Raw genomic sequence first — 18156 nt, 5'->3', positions numbered from 1 at the left:
GTCGAAAAGTGGCAACCCTAGTTCCTTTGTCAATATTCATTAACTGCACAGAGCCCTGACCTGAACCCCTGTAGAATTAAATGGAAAACAAAACTGAGAGCCAGGCCGGATTCCCCAACATCCGTGTCCAACCTAGGCTTGCCAGCTTTTAGCCTGGTGGAGACCGGGGCAGGGCTGTGACCCGGAGAGGCGGGCTGTAACAGAGGGGGCGGGGCTATGATGTGCCAATTAGCCAATTAACGATTTAATCATGGGGAATCCTGCCCTGTTTTCCTAATTTGGAAAAACAAGCAGGCACTTTTGACCCAGGCAAACATTCAAATTACCGGGCTGTCCGGACAGGTGACAACCATAGTCCAACCTTGGTCTTTTATGAATTTGGTATTTTGCCCTAGTTCCTCATAATTGACTATAACAAACATATACACTTAACTTCCTTAACTTGAACACAGAATCGGTTTTTTTAAGTAAAAATGTATTCACAACTTAAACATCTATTAATTATTTAACATTTATGGCTGTGTATTACCTTCAAACAATGTATAACAATTTGTTCAGTTCATTTATTTGGGGGGAAAATACTGATTTACTTGCATTTAAAAAAGTTATAATTACAGTTGCATAGTTAGTGATGTATAATTATATGCTTTGAAAAATTGAAGTGATCCCAAATCAATTGGCAATTGGGGTTCTTTTTCTCTTCATAGGTATAATTATATGCATTCTTTCCCAGCTGATGATCCCTATTGTAAGCAGCAGTCCTGCCCTGCTTTATGGCAGCTGAGATTCTAGCTATCTGTATAACAGAGCATTCTGTCCCAGTGGCTGCACAGATCCTATCTGATCCCCATTGTAAGCAGCAGTCCTGTCCTGCTTTATGGCAGCTGAGATTCTAGCTATCTGTATAACAGAACATTCTGTCCCAGTGGCTGCACAGATCCTATCTGATCCCCATTGTAAGCAGCAGTCCTGTCCTGCTTTATGGCAGCTGAGATTCTAGCTATCTGTATAACAGAACATTCTGTCCCAGTGGCTGCACAGATCCTATCTGATCCCCATTGTAAGCAGCAGTCCTGCCCTGCTTTATGGCAGCTGAGATTCTAGCTATCTGTATAACAGAGCATTCTGTCCCAGTGGCTGCACAGATCCTATCTGATCCCCATTGGAAGCAGCAGTCCTGCCCTGCTTTATGGCTGATATTCTAGCTATCTGTTTTCATTCACTGGTCTGAATGCTCCGTTATAAAGATGGCCAGAATCTCAGCCATAAAGCAGGGCAGGACTGCTGTTTTGTGAGAGATCTACTTTTTTTGCATCACTGCTGGATATCTTTGTTATCAAGCTGAATACAGTATATATAACAGAAAACCCCACGGCATTAGATGTGCATTAAAACAAAACAGAAATGCAAATTTCAGACGATGGTATCCCTTTACAAAATAGAATTATGAAACATGGTCAGAACATCATAATTCTATGTGTCTTGCTCAGCTAGGGAAATAAAGGCAAGGTTTAGGATGCAATATGAATGACAAATGAATCACCAGGGGGAGTCGGATTTGCTTTGTGACTTGAATTTCAGGATACAGGAACTGCAAATTAAAAAGAAAAGTTTGGGTGATGATTAGTAAAATGGCTGGATGTTAGTTACATGGAGTTGGCCAGAGACTTATAACGTTGCTACTCAATACTCACCAAAACTGTATGACAGCAGAAAGCCGGTCACTTGTACTGATTTATCACTGATGAACCTGAGGAACATGTTGGGACCAGTGGAGGTGGCTGACAGAGAGAAGAGGGGTCCGCAGAATGTGTTCAGGAGGGGATTCTTACTGGAATTCCCATCATATACAGACAGGTAATCATATTTGCATGTGCGGCTAAATTCTGTATAGAAGCTGGTCATGCTCAGTGAGACCTAGAAGTAAGAAGGAATAGTCAGTCTGAGCAGAGGCTGTTGCTTTTAGATTGTGTGACCAACACCTGAAGTGACTGGTTGAGAGGCGCTCTTTTTTCACTATTGTGTTATTTTCATAAATTTAATGATATTTACACAAATTATAATATGAATGTGTATCTTGCTTCATGCTGTTCATTCAATGGTTAAAGCTTATGTAATTGAAGTAGGATGCATCTCCTGATGTTTCCCTGCTCATTTCAATCTCTCCTGTCACCACAAAACTAGCCCCTTCTGGGATCTTGCCCTCCCTCTCCCAACAGCCCTGCCAACTTGTGGCTGATGATCGGATCATTGCATGCATGGTTAAAGGGCAAAAAAATAAAATCCCATTTTTACTTTAATAAAAAAGAAACCTATCTCCAATATACTTTAATTAAAAAATGTGTAGCGTTTTTATAAGAAACCTGACTGTATGCAGTGAAATTCTTCCTTCATTTGCTGCTGTGGAGAGGAAATGTCAGACGGTCCCTAACTGCTCTGCAGGGAAACAATCATACTTATGAACAGCAGGGGGAGCCCCCACCTTACTTCCCAGCCATGTAGAACTCAAGCAGCTTTGTTTGTTTCCCTGTAGAGCAGTCGGCGACTGTGTAGAGATTTGTATTGAATTTTATTCTGCCTTTGCATTCCCTTTAATGTTTCCAACTCCAGCTGCAGGACAAAGATCATGGAGCCAGATTTAAACAGATAAACTGGGATTCTATTTGGAGAATTATTTTGCTGCAGCCACTGGTTCTGCAGAGTTGGAGAAAGTTTGTATTAAACAAAACAAAAACTATAAAATCCACATTAGATTACATGATAACACAGGACCCAGTGCAGTCTGTATATTCTGATTATTAATCAGTCTTGCTGTATTGGCTTCTGGCCGATATTATTTGAATTGTGCTGTTTTGATCATTTATGACAATCCCTAAGCAGCCCAGACCACACTGAGCATGTGCACAGTCTTGGTCTTGCAAATTTATTTGTGCGTGATTGTGTATCTTCTTACCTTATGGGAAGGCGGAGCAGTGATGATGTAAGAACAGTTGCTATTAGGAGGGTAGGCGTTGGGGTATCCGGGGGAAGTGATGCGCCTTGATGGGGTGAAATAAGTGCCGCCACATTTCACTGGTAGAAATAAAAAGGGAGAACATTAGTGTGACCCCTCGATTATGACCTTCTGACATACGACTGACCAGTAACAGAAATCATAGCGCACAACTGGGCTAGTTAGAGTTTTACATTGTAGCCAATAGGAAGGAATCAATGGAAGGGACATCAGGGAAAAAACCTGGAGGTGCAGGCTCAGGCCCGGACTGGCAATCTGTGGGTTCTGGCAAATGCCAGAGGAGGTGCTGCAAATTGCCATAGACTTTTTATTGGGCTAGTGGGGAGCTGTTTGGGCCTCTGTGTACCTGAAATGCCAGGGCTTGATTTGATACTCAGTCCAGGCCTAGCCTCGCTGACCCACAACCACTCCCTGGTGTCTCCGCAGGAAACTGTGGGCACTCACCGTGCTCCCCCTGACCTTCCCCTGATTGTGGCTGCAAAAGGACAAAAGTGAAGTGGTACACAAGGTGGGGGAGGAGGGTTGTGCCCTCTGGACAAGTCAAGACTGGGGTGGGTGCAATGATTTTGGCACCCCTGGTGGGTGCCCCCCCCCCCCCCGTCCGACCCTGAGTTTGCTCTTTGGTTGTACAGAGTAATATCTAGGGATGCACGGAATCCAGGATTCAGCCTTGTGCCTGGCCGAACCAAATCCGAATCCTAATTTGCATATGTAAATTAGGGACGGGAAATCACATGACCTTTTGTCCGAGAAGAAGAATTTTTTTCCACTTTTTACTTTCCTGACCCTAATTTGCATATGCAAATTAGGATTCGGTTCAGTATTCGGCCCAATCTTTCACCCAAGGATTCAGGGGTTCTGCCGAATCCCAAATAGTGGATTCGGTGCATCCCTAGTAATATCCCTGCCAGGATGGTTCATTTGGATATAGTGACCCTTTAAGAAGCCACCAGCTTATACATTCCCCCTTCTTAATATATGTCATTTAATACAATATCGGCACTGCCAACCCACCTGTACTGTACGAGGCCTTGAAACCAGTCTTTTTCTTGTTATCGCCACTGACAAACTCCACTAACACCAGGTTTGTTGAGGCGATCAGAGCAGGAACAGGTTCAGACCCACAAGTTCTGTCTAGCAGTAGTAGGGAATTTCTGCTGCGCCCATCATAAACTCTAATGTAGTCAGAGGTACAGTTTGGGGAATTTTGGAGATCAAAGGCATCAAACGTCAGGGTTACCTGCAGGTGCAACATTAAAGTCAGCATGTGTATGTTATAGAAAGGCCTATTGTTTTCAGTTGGTCTTTATTTGTTACTGTCAGGAATTGCTGGGAGTCGAGCCGGGGACCTTTGGGTTTCTGGCTCGATACCCTAACCATTTGGCCAGGTGAGCAGCCTGTAGGGTTACTCACTGTGTGTAACCTGGCCTCTGCAGTCCCAGCCCAGCTGCCGCCTGATTGGCCTCTCCAGCCCCAGCTCAGCTGCTGCCTATCTTAATCAACCAATCAGGGCTGCCTCTTCCCTATTTAAGGGCAGCTCTCAGACCACTCCTTGCCAGAGCATTGCATGGTTTTCTAGTACTGCGGCATCGCCCCTAACTAGGTTTCTAGCTCTTGCCCCTTCTCCCTTGTTAGTCTGCCTTGTCTTGTCCTGCTTACCTTTCCTATCTTGTACCTTTCTAGCCTCGACCTTGTTCCAACCCTACCTTGTACTCCTCTCTTGCTATCCAGCTTCCAGCTCTCTAGCTATCCTGCTTCCAGTCCCTTCTTGCTATCCTGCTCCAGTCTCCCTCTCTTGCTATCCTGCTCCAGTCTCCCTCTCTTGCTATCCTGCTCCAGTCTCCCTCTCTTGCTATCCTGCTCCAGTCTCCCTCTCTTGCTATCCTGCTCCAGTCTCCCTCTCTTGCTATCCTGCTCCAGTCTCCCTCTCTTGCTCCAGTCTCCCTCTCTTGCTATCTTGCTCCAGCCCTCTCTTGCTCCAGTCCTCTCTTGCTATCTTGCTCCAGTCCTCTCTTGCTCCAGTCCTCTCTTGCTATCTTGCTCCAGTCCTCTCTTGCTATCTTGCTCCAGTCCTGTCTTGCTATCCGCTCCTGTCTCCCTCTGCACTCTATCCCCCAGTTTGATCTACGCCCGCACCGTCCTGTCCCATCCAAGCCGTTCCACTCCTGCCACGTCCAGTCCTTTCCTGTTGAGTCGTCGCCCTCTTCTTCCTGTCTTGTCCAGTCCTGATCATCGTCCTATCCGTCCTGTTCCAGTCTGACTCTTCGCCCTCATCTACCTGTTCCTGCTTCCCTTCAAGTTTCCCCTTGGCACATACAGCCCCTGCCTCAAGGACTCGCCCTTTCCCTTCTGACTCTACAGCGCCCCCTACCTAATCCTTGACCGTTATATTTTTCTTTTGCCTCTTTGAAATGGCGGGGTCACTGACCCCGGCAACCAAACAATTGCTACCCTTTGAGGTTGCAGTTCGATCTTTTATTTTTCTTGGTTACTTCTGTTCATTTCCCAGTCTTTCATTCAAAAAACCATTGCCTGGTTGCTGGGGGTCAGTTAGACCGTAGAAACCACAAATATATGGAGTAATAGATTGATTACCAAATCGTACGGCGTCTGGATGACCCACACACAATTGACATTATTGGGGTAAGTGGATGGATAATTGGTTGAGTTGATCGTTCCACTGGCATCATTGAGGAAAGAACTACAGACATCTGAAAGGGAAAATAACTATTAGTAATCATCAGATTGATCCATAAAATATCTCTGTCCAATAAAACAGACAAAACCCACATGGCTGGACCACGTGTGACCTGACAGATACACGGACGGGTGTAAATCATAAGCAGAGAACATGTTCCAGCCCTTGGTTTAGTGCTTACCACATTTATAAAGTCGATTTATCTTCATAATATCCAAGCTGGTCATTGAGTTTCCCTGTCCCATTGTTACATTGGGATTAGGCTTGGCCACGATAGTGTTTTCTCCACTTGTGTTACTGAAAGCCCACCTGCAATAAAGGCAAGAAGTAAATCATATAGACACCAGGGCAGGAAGAGGTATTGTATTAGCTTTAATATTATCTTTAAAGGGGGTGTTCGCCTTTGAATGAACCTTTAGTATGATGCAGAGAGGGATATTCTGAGACATTTTGCATTTGGTTTTCATTTTTGATTTTGTGTGGTTTTGGAGCTTATTTAGCTTTTTCTTCAGCAGCTCTCCAGTTTGCAATTTCAGCAATCTGGTTGCAAGGGCCCACATTCTCCTAGCAACCATGTACTGATTTGAATAAAGGTGAACATACACGGGCAGATTAAAGCTGCCGATATTGGTCCTTTAGACTGATTCGGCAGTTTATCTGCCCATGTGTGGAGGCTCCTGACGGCTCCTACTGATCGATATTAGGCCAAAAATCGGGCAGATATCGATCGGTCAAGTTTTTTACTGTGATCCAGGGCAGTATCGGTTAGTTGATGCGGTCCTGTGACCCGTCGGCTCCCATTAGAAGCATTGTAATCCGATTGTTCGGCCCCGGGGCCGATATTGCCCGGCCGTCAGTGGGCATATCGGGTTAATATCCGCTCGTTTGGCGACCTTGTCAAACAATCGGATCTAATAGTGTATGGCCACCTTAAGGGACTGGAATATGAATAAGAGAGGCCTGAATAGAGAGGTGAGTAATAAAAAGTAGCAATAACAATACATTTGTAGCCTTACAGAGCATTTGTTTTAAGATGGGGTCAGTGACCCCCATTTGAAAGCTGGAAAGAGTCAGAAGAAAAAGGTTCATAATTCTAAAACTATATAAAATAAATAAATGAAGACCAATTGAAAAGTTGCTTAGAATTGGCCATCCTGTGGCATAGCAAGGGGCCCATTTACTTAGCTCGAGTGAAGGAATAGAAGAAAAAATACTTCGAATTTCTAATGGTCGAATTTGGCTACTACAACCATCGAATAGGCTACTTTGACCTTCGACTACGACTTCAAATCGAACGAATCGAACTAAAAATCATTCGACTATTCGACCATCAGATAGTCAAAGTACTGTCTCTTTAAAAAATACTTTGACCCCCTACTTCGCCACCTAAAACCTACTGAGGCCAATGTTAGCCTACGGGGAAGGTCCCCATAGGCTTCCTAACAATTTTCTGATCGAAGGAAAATTCTTCGATCGATGGATTAAAATCGTTCGATTGTAGCAAATGCGCTAAATCCTTCGACTTCGATATTCGATGTTCGAAGGATTTACATTCGACAGCCGAATATCGAGGGTTAGTTAACCCTCGATATTCGACCCTATGTAAATCTGCCCCTAAACTTAAAGGTAAACCACCCCTTTAATAAATATTAATATATGGATGGCACCCCAAGAAAGTATCACTGGTATTAAGGCATTGGGAGTGATTTATCAACACTGGGCAGAATTGCCCATGATCAGTTACCCATGGCAACCAATAAAATTGTTGCATCCATTGTTCTACCTGCACCTGCTTGAAAAAGCCATGCACTGATTGGTTGCTATTGGTTACTGCGCATAGGCAATTTGTGTTGATAAATGAGACCCATTGTCTCTCAGACTAGCCTTAACCTTCCTTTATTTATATATATATAATATGTATGTGTAATGAAATACTCACGGTGGGTAGTGCATGACAGATTGGTAGTCGTATGGTGTGCCAAGGTTGTTGGTATCCATTTTGTTAAAGTTGACAATGTCACCTATAATACATAGCAGGTCAGGAGGTCATTTTCGCACCTTTTATATAAAATCAGCAACCTCCATACATCAAGCTATACAAACTATAGTCACCCCTCACTTGGTCATGTTATTTCACATTATATAGACCACGCCCAGAGCCACCACCAGTCATACCCAATTACACCCAGAGATGCCCAAATCTGGCTCAAACTCCACCCAATTCCAAGCCATCACCCTATTTGGGGAGAGTTGGGCCTATGCACATATAATAACACACATTGGCATAACTAGATGCTACGGGGCCCCACGGCAAATTCAATTTAGGGCCCCAAAATATGTATAAGTTGGCCTAGCCAACCAAGATATATTAAAATTGCTCATTAATTAGGGCCTCACTGGGGCCCCTACACTTCTGCCCCCCTTGCAACCGCGGGGTCTGCTTCCTCTGTAGTTAAACCCTTGATAACTAAGCCCAAAGGATATTTGTTTTTATTTATTCAACTGGTACTAGACCAATAAAAGCTGCCTACTGATTGGTTGCTATATATTACAGGATGAACTCTGGCCAACATTACTTTTCAAGAGTCACTGTACCTTCTTTTTTTCATTTAATTCTATAAGGGTTTCCTTTGCTACTTGATTGTTCCTGATTGCACATTGGCCACAATCCTTCCATATATATTCCCAAGTGTCAAACTGCAGGAATAGCCCCCTATGTCTATACCAAGAAATACCATAAAACTATGGCAGTGTATGTATTTCCCTGACCTAAGCACAACTCAACTGGAACATTATAGAACATGGTGGCCCTTTAGTTTCTGGTGGAGATGTCACACCATACCTGGTGAGATGTACTGATACTTGATGTTAACATGGTCATCCCGGTCGCTCCTGGAGTGTTCATGGACAAAGCCCAGGGCATGGTTGAGTTCGTGCATGGTCGTTCCTTCGGAGGTACAGTAACCTTTCTGTACAGACACCATTTGGCCACCTCCTTGCCGGCCCATGAAGGACCAACAGCTGGAATCCAAACATAGGAAATGGGGTAAATAAACTGATCTTCACAGCATTTTCACACCAATATATACCATTATAAGCATTCTAATACTCTGATTGGATACAGAGGGCATTCTGATTCTCTGATTGGCTGCAGGTTGATCTACCACTGTGAGCATTTAATGCTGCGGCTACAGGTTGGTCTAAAAATCGAAGCATTCTAATGTTTCAAATGGCTACAGGCCGGTCTAAAACGAGATGCTTTCTAATGCTCCGGTTAGCTATAGCTTGATGATCTACCTCTACAACATCCAGTGACTTGTTATCAGCATTCTCATTGGTCAATTCTGTTTGGTTACTGTTGTCTATATACAACAATACAATGTTGCCCTCTTCTTACAGACTTACCCATCGGCAGATGCTATAGAGACATAATCATCTTCATTCGTGTAAGGGATGAACTGCACGCAGGTCAAGGTGGAGTACACTTGCATAGCTGACGTGATTGTGTTGACTTCATCTTTACCTGTAGGAAGCAAAAGGACCACCCAGCTAAGTACCAATACAAGTTTTTTATAGTCCCATGGTAAAAACATCAATGGGCCACTGGGAATTCTGGGACCCACGAAGAGATCCTCAGTTAGGCCTTCAACCCTGGTCCTAAGGGAACCCTACACAGGAGGGAAGATTGGGAAGGTCTCCTGCATATTGAATTGACACCGTTGGCTCCCCGTTTAGGAGTTAGCAGTAAAAATAGCAGGAGTTAGCAGTAGAAATTTTAGGGCTCCATCAGGGCCAGAATTAGGGGAAGACAGAAAAGCTCATTCCTAGGGTGTAATGATGTGTGTGAGGGTTTGTGCTAGGTACATACCTTTTCTGCCTACCCCTAGTCCTCTACAAGCAGTTTACCTCACCTCCCCCCCTTCGGCAACACACACATACATGTGGGAGCCAAAGTGGCCAGCTGGGTTGGCTGGCTTCATGTAATATAGCTAACAAGGCCCACCCCAACCTAGCAGTCCTAGATATATTTCATTACCCAAATGGACCCACTGGGTGGATTCACCAGCTAAGTAGTCAGGCCTCCTTATGTCCAAGACATTTTCTAGCCAAATCCTGTGAACCTTTTCATTTTTGGGGCCCCCCTCTGATATAGGTTCCCTGACTGGACATCACCCACGAGCCAAAAACTGATGGAAGTTCTGCCTTTAGTATGGGTCTGTACTAAGACGGGTCTGTACAAGCACTTCAAATTGGTCATTTGAGAAATCAAATGGTTGTGTCTTATCTACATTGTGCTCAGAATTGATCCACTTTAAAGGGGGAAAGACAATACCACTTGGAGATACGAAGGGAAAAAACTTACTGTACTGTCCATCCAGTGTGTACGGCACATACACTGTCCCGTTTGTTTTCTGCCATAAGCAATCTGTGCAGCTGAGGGCGCTACGTGAGACCCCAACAGCGATGTCCCCATAAATCCGCCGCATTCTGCTTCCTGATTCAAAAACAAACATATGATGGCATTATTTTCCACAATGCTGGAGCTCTGGGGTTTTATCCACAATACTGGGAACCTGGGATTTATCCACAATGCTGGGGACCTGGGGTTTTATCCACAGGAACCTGGGTGTTTATACACAGGAACCTGGGGGTTTATCCACAGGAACCTGGGGGTTTATCCACAGGAACCTGGGGGTTTATCCACAGGAACCTGGGGGTTTATCCACAGGAACCTGGGATTTTATCCAGAATGCTGGGAACCTGGAGTTTTGTCCACCATGCTGGGGACCTGGGGTTTTCTCCACAATGCTGGGGACCTGGGGTTTTCTCCAGAATGCTGGGGACCTGGGGTTTTATCCACAATGCTGGGGACCTGGGGTTTTCTCCACAATGCTGGGAACCTGGAGTTTTGTCCACAATACTGGGGAACTGGGGTTTTATCCACAATGCTGGGGACCTGGGGTTTTCGCCACAATGCTGGGGACCTGGGGGTTTCTCCACAATGCTGGGGACCACCTGGGGTTTTATCCACAATACTGGGAACCTGGGGTTTTATCCACAATGCTGGGGACCTGGGGTTTTCTCCGCAATGCTGGGAACCTGGAGTTTTGTCCACAATACTGGGGAGTGGGGACCTGGGGTTTTATCAAGAATGCTGGGAACCTGGGGGATTATCCAGAATGCTGGGAACTTTGGATTTTATCTACAATGCTGGGAACCTGGAGTTTTATCCACAATGCTGGGGACCTGTGGTTCTCAAATAAGGTATTTTTTGTTTTCTTTTCTGGATTTATGCAGCTTGGTTCTTTCTTACTTTCTTACTTTCTTATTATTACAAAGAAAAAGGAAAAAAAAAAAAAGTCAAAAATTAAGAATTGTTTGCTTAAATAGAACTCTATGGGAGATGACCTTCTTGTTTCTGTTCTGACTCTTGTAACAATGTAGTTCCCTTTACCTGTTGTTGCCCCATCAGATATTTGTGATCCCCTAAACCACAGTTTACCTTGGTTGGCTTTTGTGATCCTGCTGAAGATATCGCCCTGGCCAAAGAGATCCTTCTGTTCTGTGGTGGTGGGGGATAATTCTGTTTTAATTTGAACACAATTGTGAGCCATGGCTGGGATTTATTATTATTATTGTTATTATTATTATTATTTTTTTTAGCTTTTATTATGCTATATGCATACATACAGATATAATACAATTACAAAGAATGCAGATATTCTGTATTACGTACAAACAAAATAACAAATGCAAAACAAAATATGCTCAATAAACCTAAACTTTTTTTAAAAAATAAAATGATATATACAGTAAACTGGGGCCGGCAGAATTAAATAAATGTGTGCTCAACTCAAACCCCTGGTGATGCCTGAATGCTCCTTATACCCACTCCTTGTATAAACCTTGTCTAAACCTTTACCAATACAGATGAGATTTCGAACAGCAGGTGGCAGGGATCTATTATCCAGAATGCTGGGGACCAGGTGTTTTAGCAAAGCATGGATAGGAGGCATAGGGAATGAGGCATAGGGGATATAAAAGCACAAGTCCAAAGGCTGAGTGGAACTCCGAGGTGACTTCTAATATCCTTATAATACACAAGTTTCAGTGAGTCATGTGATATCACTAAGCTCCGATTATAACCAATGACATCACTAAGCGCAGTTTATAAGGATATAATACACAAAAGCCATGAATATCCTGTAAATTATATCCTTATAAACGGTGAGTTCTGATGTCATCAGTTATAAACGGTGAGTTCTGATGTCATTTCTGTCACATGACTCACTGAAATTCGTGTATTATAATAAATAAAGTACCCCCAGTTGCAAAATATGAGGATATTAGAAGTTACCTCGGAGTTCCATGACCTGTATAAAAACACTCGGCCTTCGGCCTCGTACTTTTATATGGTCATGAAACTCCTCGGTAACTTATAATATCCTTATATTTTACAAAAGGGGGTACTTTATTCACTATATAATTTACAGGATATTCATGGCTCTTGTGTATAATACAGTATATGTGTTCAGAGTGATCAAATCCAATGTTCGGCCAATGTAGCGTGTGTGAAGTCCCAGCTATATCAATACATTCCTATTTACTGATATATAATTATTGAAAGCACTTACCATTATTATTATTGTCTGACAAGATGTCCTGAAATCAGATAAGCAATTTAGATATTCTGAGAATCGTGCGTGAGACAAAGGGAATAGTAAGAAGCAAATCATGGGTATGAGGCAAAGGGAATAGTAAGAAGCAAGGCATGGGTATGAGACAAAGAGAATAGTAAGAAGCAAGGCATGGGTATGAGGCAAAGGGAATAGTGAGTAGCAAGGCATGGGTATGAGGCAAAGGGAATAGTAAGAAGCAAGGCATGGGTATGAGGCAAAGGGAATAGTAAGAAGCAAGGCATGGGTATGAGGCAAAGGGAATAGTAAGAAGCAAGGCATGGGTATGAGGCAAAGGGAATAGTAAGAAGCAAGGCATGGGTATGAGGCAAAGGGAATAGTAAGAAGCAAAACATCGGTATGAGACAAAGAGAATAGTAAGAAGCAAGGCATGGGTATAGGGCAAAGGGAATAGTAAGAAGCAAATCATCGGTATGAGACAAAGAGAATAGTAAGAAGCAAGGCATGGGTATAGGGCAAAGGGAATAGTAAGAAGCAAATCATGGGTATAGGGCAAAGGGAATAGTAAGAAGCAAAACATGGGTATGAGGCAAAGGGAATAGTAAGAAGCAAATCATGGGTATGAGGCAAAGGGAATAGTATGAAGCAAGGCATGGGTATGAGGCAAAGGGAATAGTAAGAAGCAAAACATGGGTAAGAGGCAAAGGGAATAGTAAGAAGTAAATCATGGGTAAGAGGCAAAGGGAATAGTAAGAAGCAAGGAATGGGTATGAGACAAAGGGAATAGTAAGAAGCAAATCATCGGTATGAGACAAAGAGAATAGTAAGAAGCAAGGCATGGGTATAGGGCAAAGGGAATAGTAAGAAGCAAATCATGGGTATAGGGCAAAGGGAATAGTAAGAAGCAAAACATGGGTATGAGGCAAAGGGAATAGTAAGAAGCAAATCATGGGTATGAGGCAAAGGGAATAGTATGAAGCAAGGCATGGGTATGAGGCAAAGGGAATAGTAAGAAGCAAAACATGGGTAAGAGGCAAAGGGAATAGTAAGAAGTAAATCATGGGTAAGAGGCAAAGGGAATAGTAAGAAGCAAGGAATGGGTATGAGACAGTGGAGATGAACCAATAGTAGAGTTCAGCAAAACGTTCATTTCACTTACCTGAAGAGGGGCACTAAGTACTTGGCTGACAAGACATGAAAAAAGGACAATACAAATGGAGGAATCCATGTTGAATCATATGAGTAGAGAATTCTACTGTACATCTCGTACTGTAATTCCCCAGTTCTTATATTTACAGCCCAGCAGCAGTGATTTGAGAAGAGAGGCAGCCGATTGGCCACCAAATGACACCGTGCAAAAATCTGCCCTGTTGTCTATAATCAGACACATGATAATTAATTTCAGCCTCTTTGGCTGAACTGATCTCTCCTGTTTGGTTGGACATTCCTCATCAGTAGTTAGATTAATAATCCTTTGTTCTGGGCCTTTATGTAATGCTTTCTGTTAATCCTTCCAAACCCTTTCCCACCATCCCCTGAAGAAAATTCCACATTCTGGCCAAGCAGATAAAGCGAAGGAAATACCATAACATTATTACCCAGCACTTTACTTCTTAAACATAGACTCCAATAGGTGAAAAAATTTGTTGCATGTCAAAAAAAATGTTGTCCACAGACTTCAATGTATTTTGGGGAATTTTTGGCAAAGCAAAATGGTTTTGGTTTGCCCATCATTAAATATTACTTATTAATATTTAATGTTTTTAAATAACACTTTCAAAAACATGTTTTTTTTGTTTATAGCCTCATACGCCAATCTATATGTGGATTGGATGGTCAAAATCTACAGAATCTATAGAGGGAAGCCCTTACGGTGGATATTGGTTTATTGATGAGCTGAGTTTCATGGAGATCAATTGGCTTGGGTTTTGCATGGTGAAGGCCTGAAGAAAATTGTTGATGGATTCCTTATGTAGTAATAAGAACATCAAGGAGGTGATTAGAAATCAAACTAAACCAGTATAAATTGAATATCTGCTCACTAAGACCAGAAAAACAAACATATCAAAGAAAAGATAAACAAAAAACGAAATTCCAGTTGGTCGTATTGATGTCCAAAGTACACTAGCCATTGCTTTGAACAAGAGACTGGAATTGGAACATGAGAGAGCCTGAATGGAAAGATGAGTAATAAAAAGTAGGAGTAATTATAATTGTGTAGCCATACAGAGCATTATATAGACGCATTATATATGTAACTGGCATTGTATTTATCCGGCCATGTGTTCTGGGGTATTATATATGGAATTGGCACTGTATTTATCCTGCCGTGTGTTCTGGGGTATTATACATGGAATTGGCACTGTATTTATCCTGCTGTGTGTTCTGGGGTATTATACATGGAATTGGCACTGTATTTATCCTGCCATGTGTTCTGGGGTATTATATATGGAATTGGCACTGTATTTATCCTGTCATGTGTTCTGGGGTATTATATATAGAATAGACACTGTATTTATCCTGCTGTGTGTTCTGGGGTATTATACATGGAATTGGCACTGTATTTATCCTGCCATGTATTCTGGGGTATTATATATTGAATTGGCACTGTATTTATCCTGCCATGTGTTCTGGGGTATTATATATTGAATTGGCACTGTATTTATCCTGCCATGTGTTCTGGGGTATTATATATGGAATTGGCACTGTATTTATACTGCCATGTGTTCTGGGGAATTATATATAGTATTGGCATTGCATTATTCCATGTGTTCTGGTGCATTATATTTGGTATTGGCTTCGTATTTATCCTGCCATGTGTTCTGGGGTATTATATATGGAATTGGCACTGTATTTATCCTGCCATGTATTCTGGGGTATTATATATTGAATTGGCACTGTATTTATCCTGCCATGTGTTCTGGGGTATTATATATGGAATTGGCACTGTATTTATCCTGCCTTGTGTTCTGGGGTATTATACATGGAATTGGCACTGTATTTATCCTGTCGTGTGTTTTGGGGCATTTTATATGGAATTGGCACTGTATTTATACTGCAATTAGTTATGGGTTACATATATAATATTTATATTATAGGAAATAGCCCTGGGATAATATGAAAGAATATGTACAGAAAATCTCCCTCTCCACTGTCAATCACAGTGTGTACTGGTGGTATTGAGCAGTATTGGTGTCTTACCCACTATGATTTTTGCACTGGTGGAGAAAACTCCACATTGTTTCCAATAGGACCATATAATGTCTGTTTATGCAGCAATTTATGCAGCAATGATAAGGAAAGACAGTCCACTAAATACTACAAATATACAAATATAATGGTTTAATATACTTGACTGTTCTAAATAATGACTAATTCAGATTTAAATAGCTCTTTTATTGGAGTCCCTTGATTGGCAGGTGTGAGAACACTCCGTACTTAAAGGGATACTGTCATGGGAAACCTTTTTTTTTCAAAATGAACCAGTTAATAGTGCTGCTCCAGCAGAATTCTGCACTGAAATCCATTTCTCAAAAGAGTAAACAGATTTTTTTATATTCAATTTTGAAATCTGACATGGGGCTAGACATTTTGTCAATTTCCCAGCTGCCCCATGTCATGTGACTTGTGCCTGCACTTTAGGAGAGAAATGCTTTCTGGCAGGCTGCTGTTTCTCCTTTTCAATGTAACTGAATGTGTCTCAGTGGGACATGGATTTTTTACTATTGAGTGTTGTTCCTAGATCTACCAGGCAGCTGTTATCTTGTGTTAGGGAGCTGCTATCTGGTTACCTTCCTGTTGTTAGGCTGCTAGGGGGGAGGGAGGGGGTGATATCACTCCAACTTGCAGTACAGCAGTAAAGGGTGAATGAAGTTTATCAGAACACAAGTCACATGACTTGGGGCAGCTGGGAAATTGACAATATGTCTAGCCCCATGTCAGATTTCAAAATTGAATATAAAAAAAATCTGTTTGCTCTTTTGAGAAATGGATTTCAGTGCAGAATTCTGCTGGAGCAGCACTATTAACTGATTCATTTTGAAAAAAAAGTGTTTTTCCCATGACAGTATCCCTTTAAGTAAAGTATAAATGAAGGTTGCATCCATTGGCCCCCACCAATATATTTCAGGGCCCTATCACTCTGCACTTTTTCTTGCCCTAAAAGTATTTAATTGCTGTGTGTGAATAGTGTGGCCACAAATTACTTACCAGAATGTTATCACTGATCTCACTATGCAGAAAAACATATTAAGTAGCATTGAGTGTTTTTGTGTATTTTTGTGGTTTCGTCACAGGACAATTGGGTGGCCAATATTTTGGAGGTCTCCACATGCCACATACTTTGATAATCCTATGACTGTTGGGCATCAAACTATTTAGTAACCATCTGGCATTCATATTTATATCATTACAGATTAGTGCCTAATAACACATGAGAAAAGAGATGCTGTAAAGCGCAAGCTTTGAGGTGACTTGGGGAATTTTGTTAAACGATTTGGAGAAGAAAGAGATATTTACCCATTTTTAATTTGTTATAACGAGTATTTTTCTATTGAATATGGTCTTCTGAGGTCAACTTACTTTTAAGGGCCTTTTTCATCTTAGAATTTAAAATATGGTTATTTCTGGAGCAGCTCTTTGAAGATTTGCCGTTGGCTTTTGATGGATAAAAGAGAATCCCTGTGCTATATGTACTAGTAGTTGACATTTTCAGGGGACAAAGGGCTTTCCGAATCAGCTGTTCAGTATTTACTAATATTACATAAGTAAAAGTTTTTCCCATGCTGCATTTTTTTGTCTCATTGTTGGCAACATTTCAAAAAGCAAATTCCTCGACCCATTTATTTTTGGCACTGTGCCATGGAGGATTCAGGCCACCTATGTATCACCTCTTGCCCCAATATCACTCAAATTGGGCTTTATATAATGACATGTACATCTCACACAGTCATGGGCTGGTTTGAAGGCACAAGGCATTATTCATATTAGCAGACCCTAATATTGGTCCTGTGTGATCATTTATCCCCCTGCAACCTCCTGCCTGCACCCATACAAAGGGGTGCCACAAAAATTATTTTGCAGATAGGGCTGTGGGAGTTATACTATAAAAATATTGTTTCTGTTAGTATATTGCCACAATTGTGTTTAGTAGATTAAATATTTCCAATATAGGCATGAGCAATATCTAGTCTATTGGTAGTTGCAGATTGGGCATCAATGAATCACTTCTTTTTTAGATTGTGGGCAGCATTGGACAGGGGACCCACCGGAGCTGCTGCCTCCGGGGCCACCAAACCCCCCCAGGCTCCCTGTCCCAGATGCAAAGCCCCCTCCAGTCCCCCTGTCCAAGCTGCAACCCCTGCGTCTACCTTGTTCCTCTTGTGGGCTTGCCAGGGACCAGGGAGGGAGATCGTAAGCCGTGGAAAAGACTTCACACCCTGGTGCAAATTCACTAAAGGGACAACTGCTTCACCACACTCCACGTCAATTCGTTACCACTGTGCTAATTCACTAAACTACGAAGTTGCATCTCAGCAGCCGAACACTGGCGAATTTTTGCTAGCGTTACTTCGGCTGGGCGAGCATTTCCTAGCGATTTTTTGCTAGCATTCATAACGTCGCTAGCACTCTTGCGCTTAGGTTTATTTGAATAGGGCGGGTACCTAAAAGTCGTTGAAGTGGCCACCTTTTGAAACACATGGCCAATGAGCCATAATAAAGACAGAAGAGGTCCTCTAATGCCCTAGACATAAGCCCACCCGTAAACAAATGTGGCATGCGCCTCAAATTCGTTTTAAAATCCCGCT

General features: G+C 42.3%; 1 protein-coding gene across 1 annotated transcript; it reads right to left on the bottom strand.

Moving 5' to 3' along the window:
• Positions 1-1110: 1110 nt before the first annotated feature.
• Positions 1111-13577, bottom strand: astl2d.2.L (astacin-like metallo-endopeptidase 2 gene d2 L homeolog). The gene is made up of 12 exons (XM_041589820.1): positions 13508-13577; positions 11215-11301; positions 10075-10206; positions 9117-9234; positions 8554-8732; positions 7651-7732; positions 5893-6020; positions 5609-5724; positions 4028-4253; positions 2954-3072; positions 1695-1917; positions 1111-1591 (listed from the first exon to the last, which is right to left on the bottom strand). Exons 1-12 carry the CDS (start codon positions 13575-13577, stop codon positions 1578-1580), a joined length of 1494 nt encoding a protein of 497 aa, XP_041445754.1. The 3' UTR covers positions 1111-1577.
• Positions 13578-18156: the final 4579 nt, after the last annotated feature.

The sequence above is a fragment of the Xenopus laevis genome, chromosome 4L (assembly GCF_017654675.1).
Source record: "Xenopus laevis strain J_2021 chromosome 4L, Xenopus_laevis_v10.1, whole genome shotgun sequence".
Classification (NCBI taxonomy): domain Eukaryota; kingdom Metazoa; phylum Chordata; class Amphibia; order Anura; family Pipidae; genus Xenopus; species Xenopus laevis.
This window is presented reverse-complemented; position numbering and strand designations above follow the sequence as displayed.

Bases quoted from the DNA above. Each gene is read 5' to 3' on its own strand.
- astl2d.2.L (XM_041589820.1), bottom strand. From the start codon at position 13,577: ATGGATTCCTCCATTTGTATTGTCCTTTTTTCATGTCTTGTCAGCCAA. The intron at 8,733-9,116 runs GTAAGTCTGTAA...TTTGGATTCCAG, and splicing joins TCTATAGCATCTGCCGATGG to CTGTTGGTCCTTCATGGGCC. The intron at 1,918-2,953 runs GTAAGAAGATAC...TCTTACTTCTAG, and splicing joins CTGCTCCGCCTTCCCATAAG to GTCTCACTGAGCATGACCAG.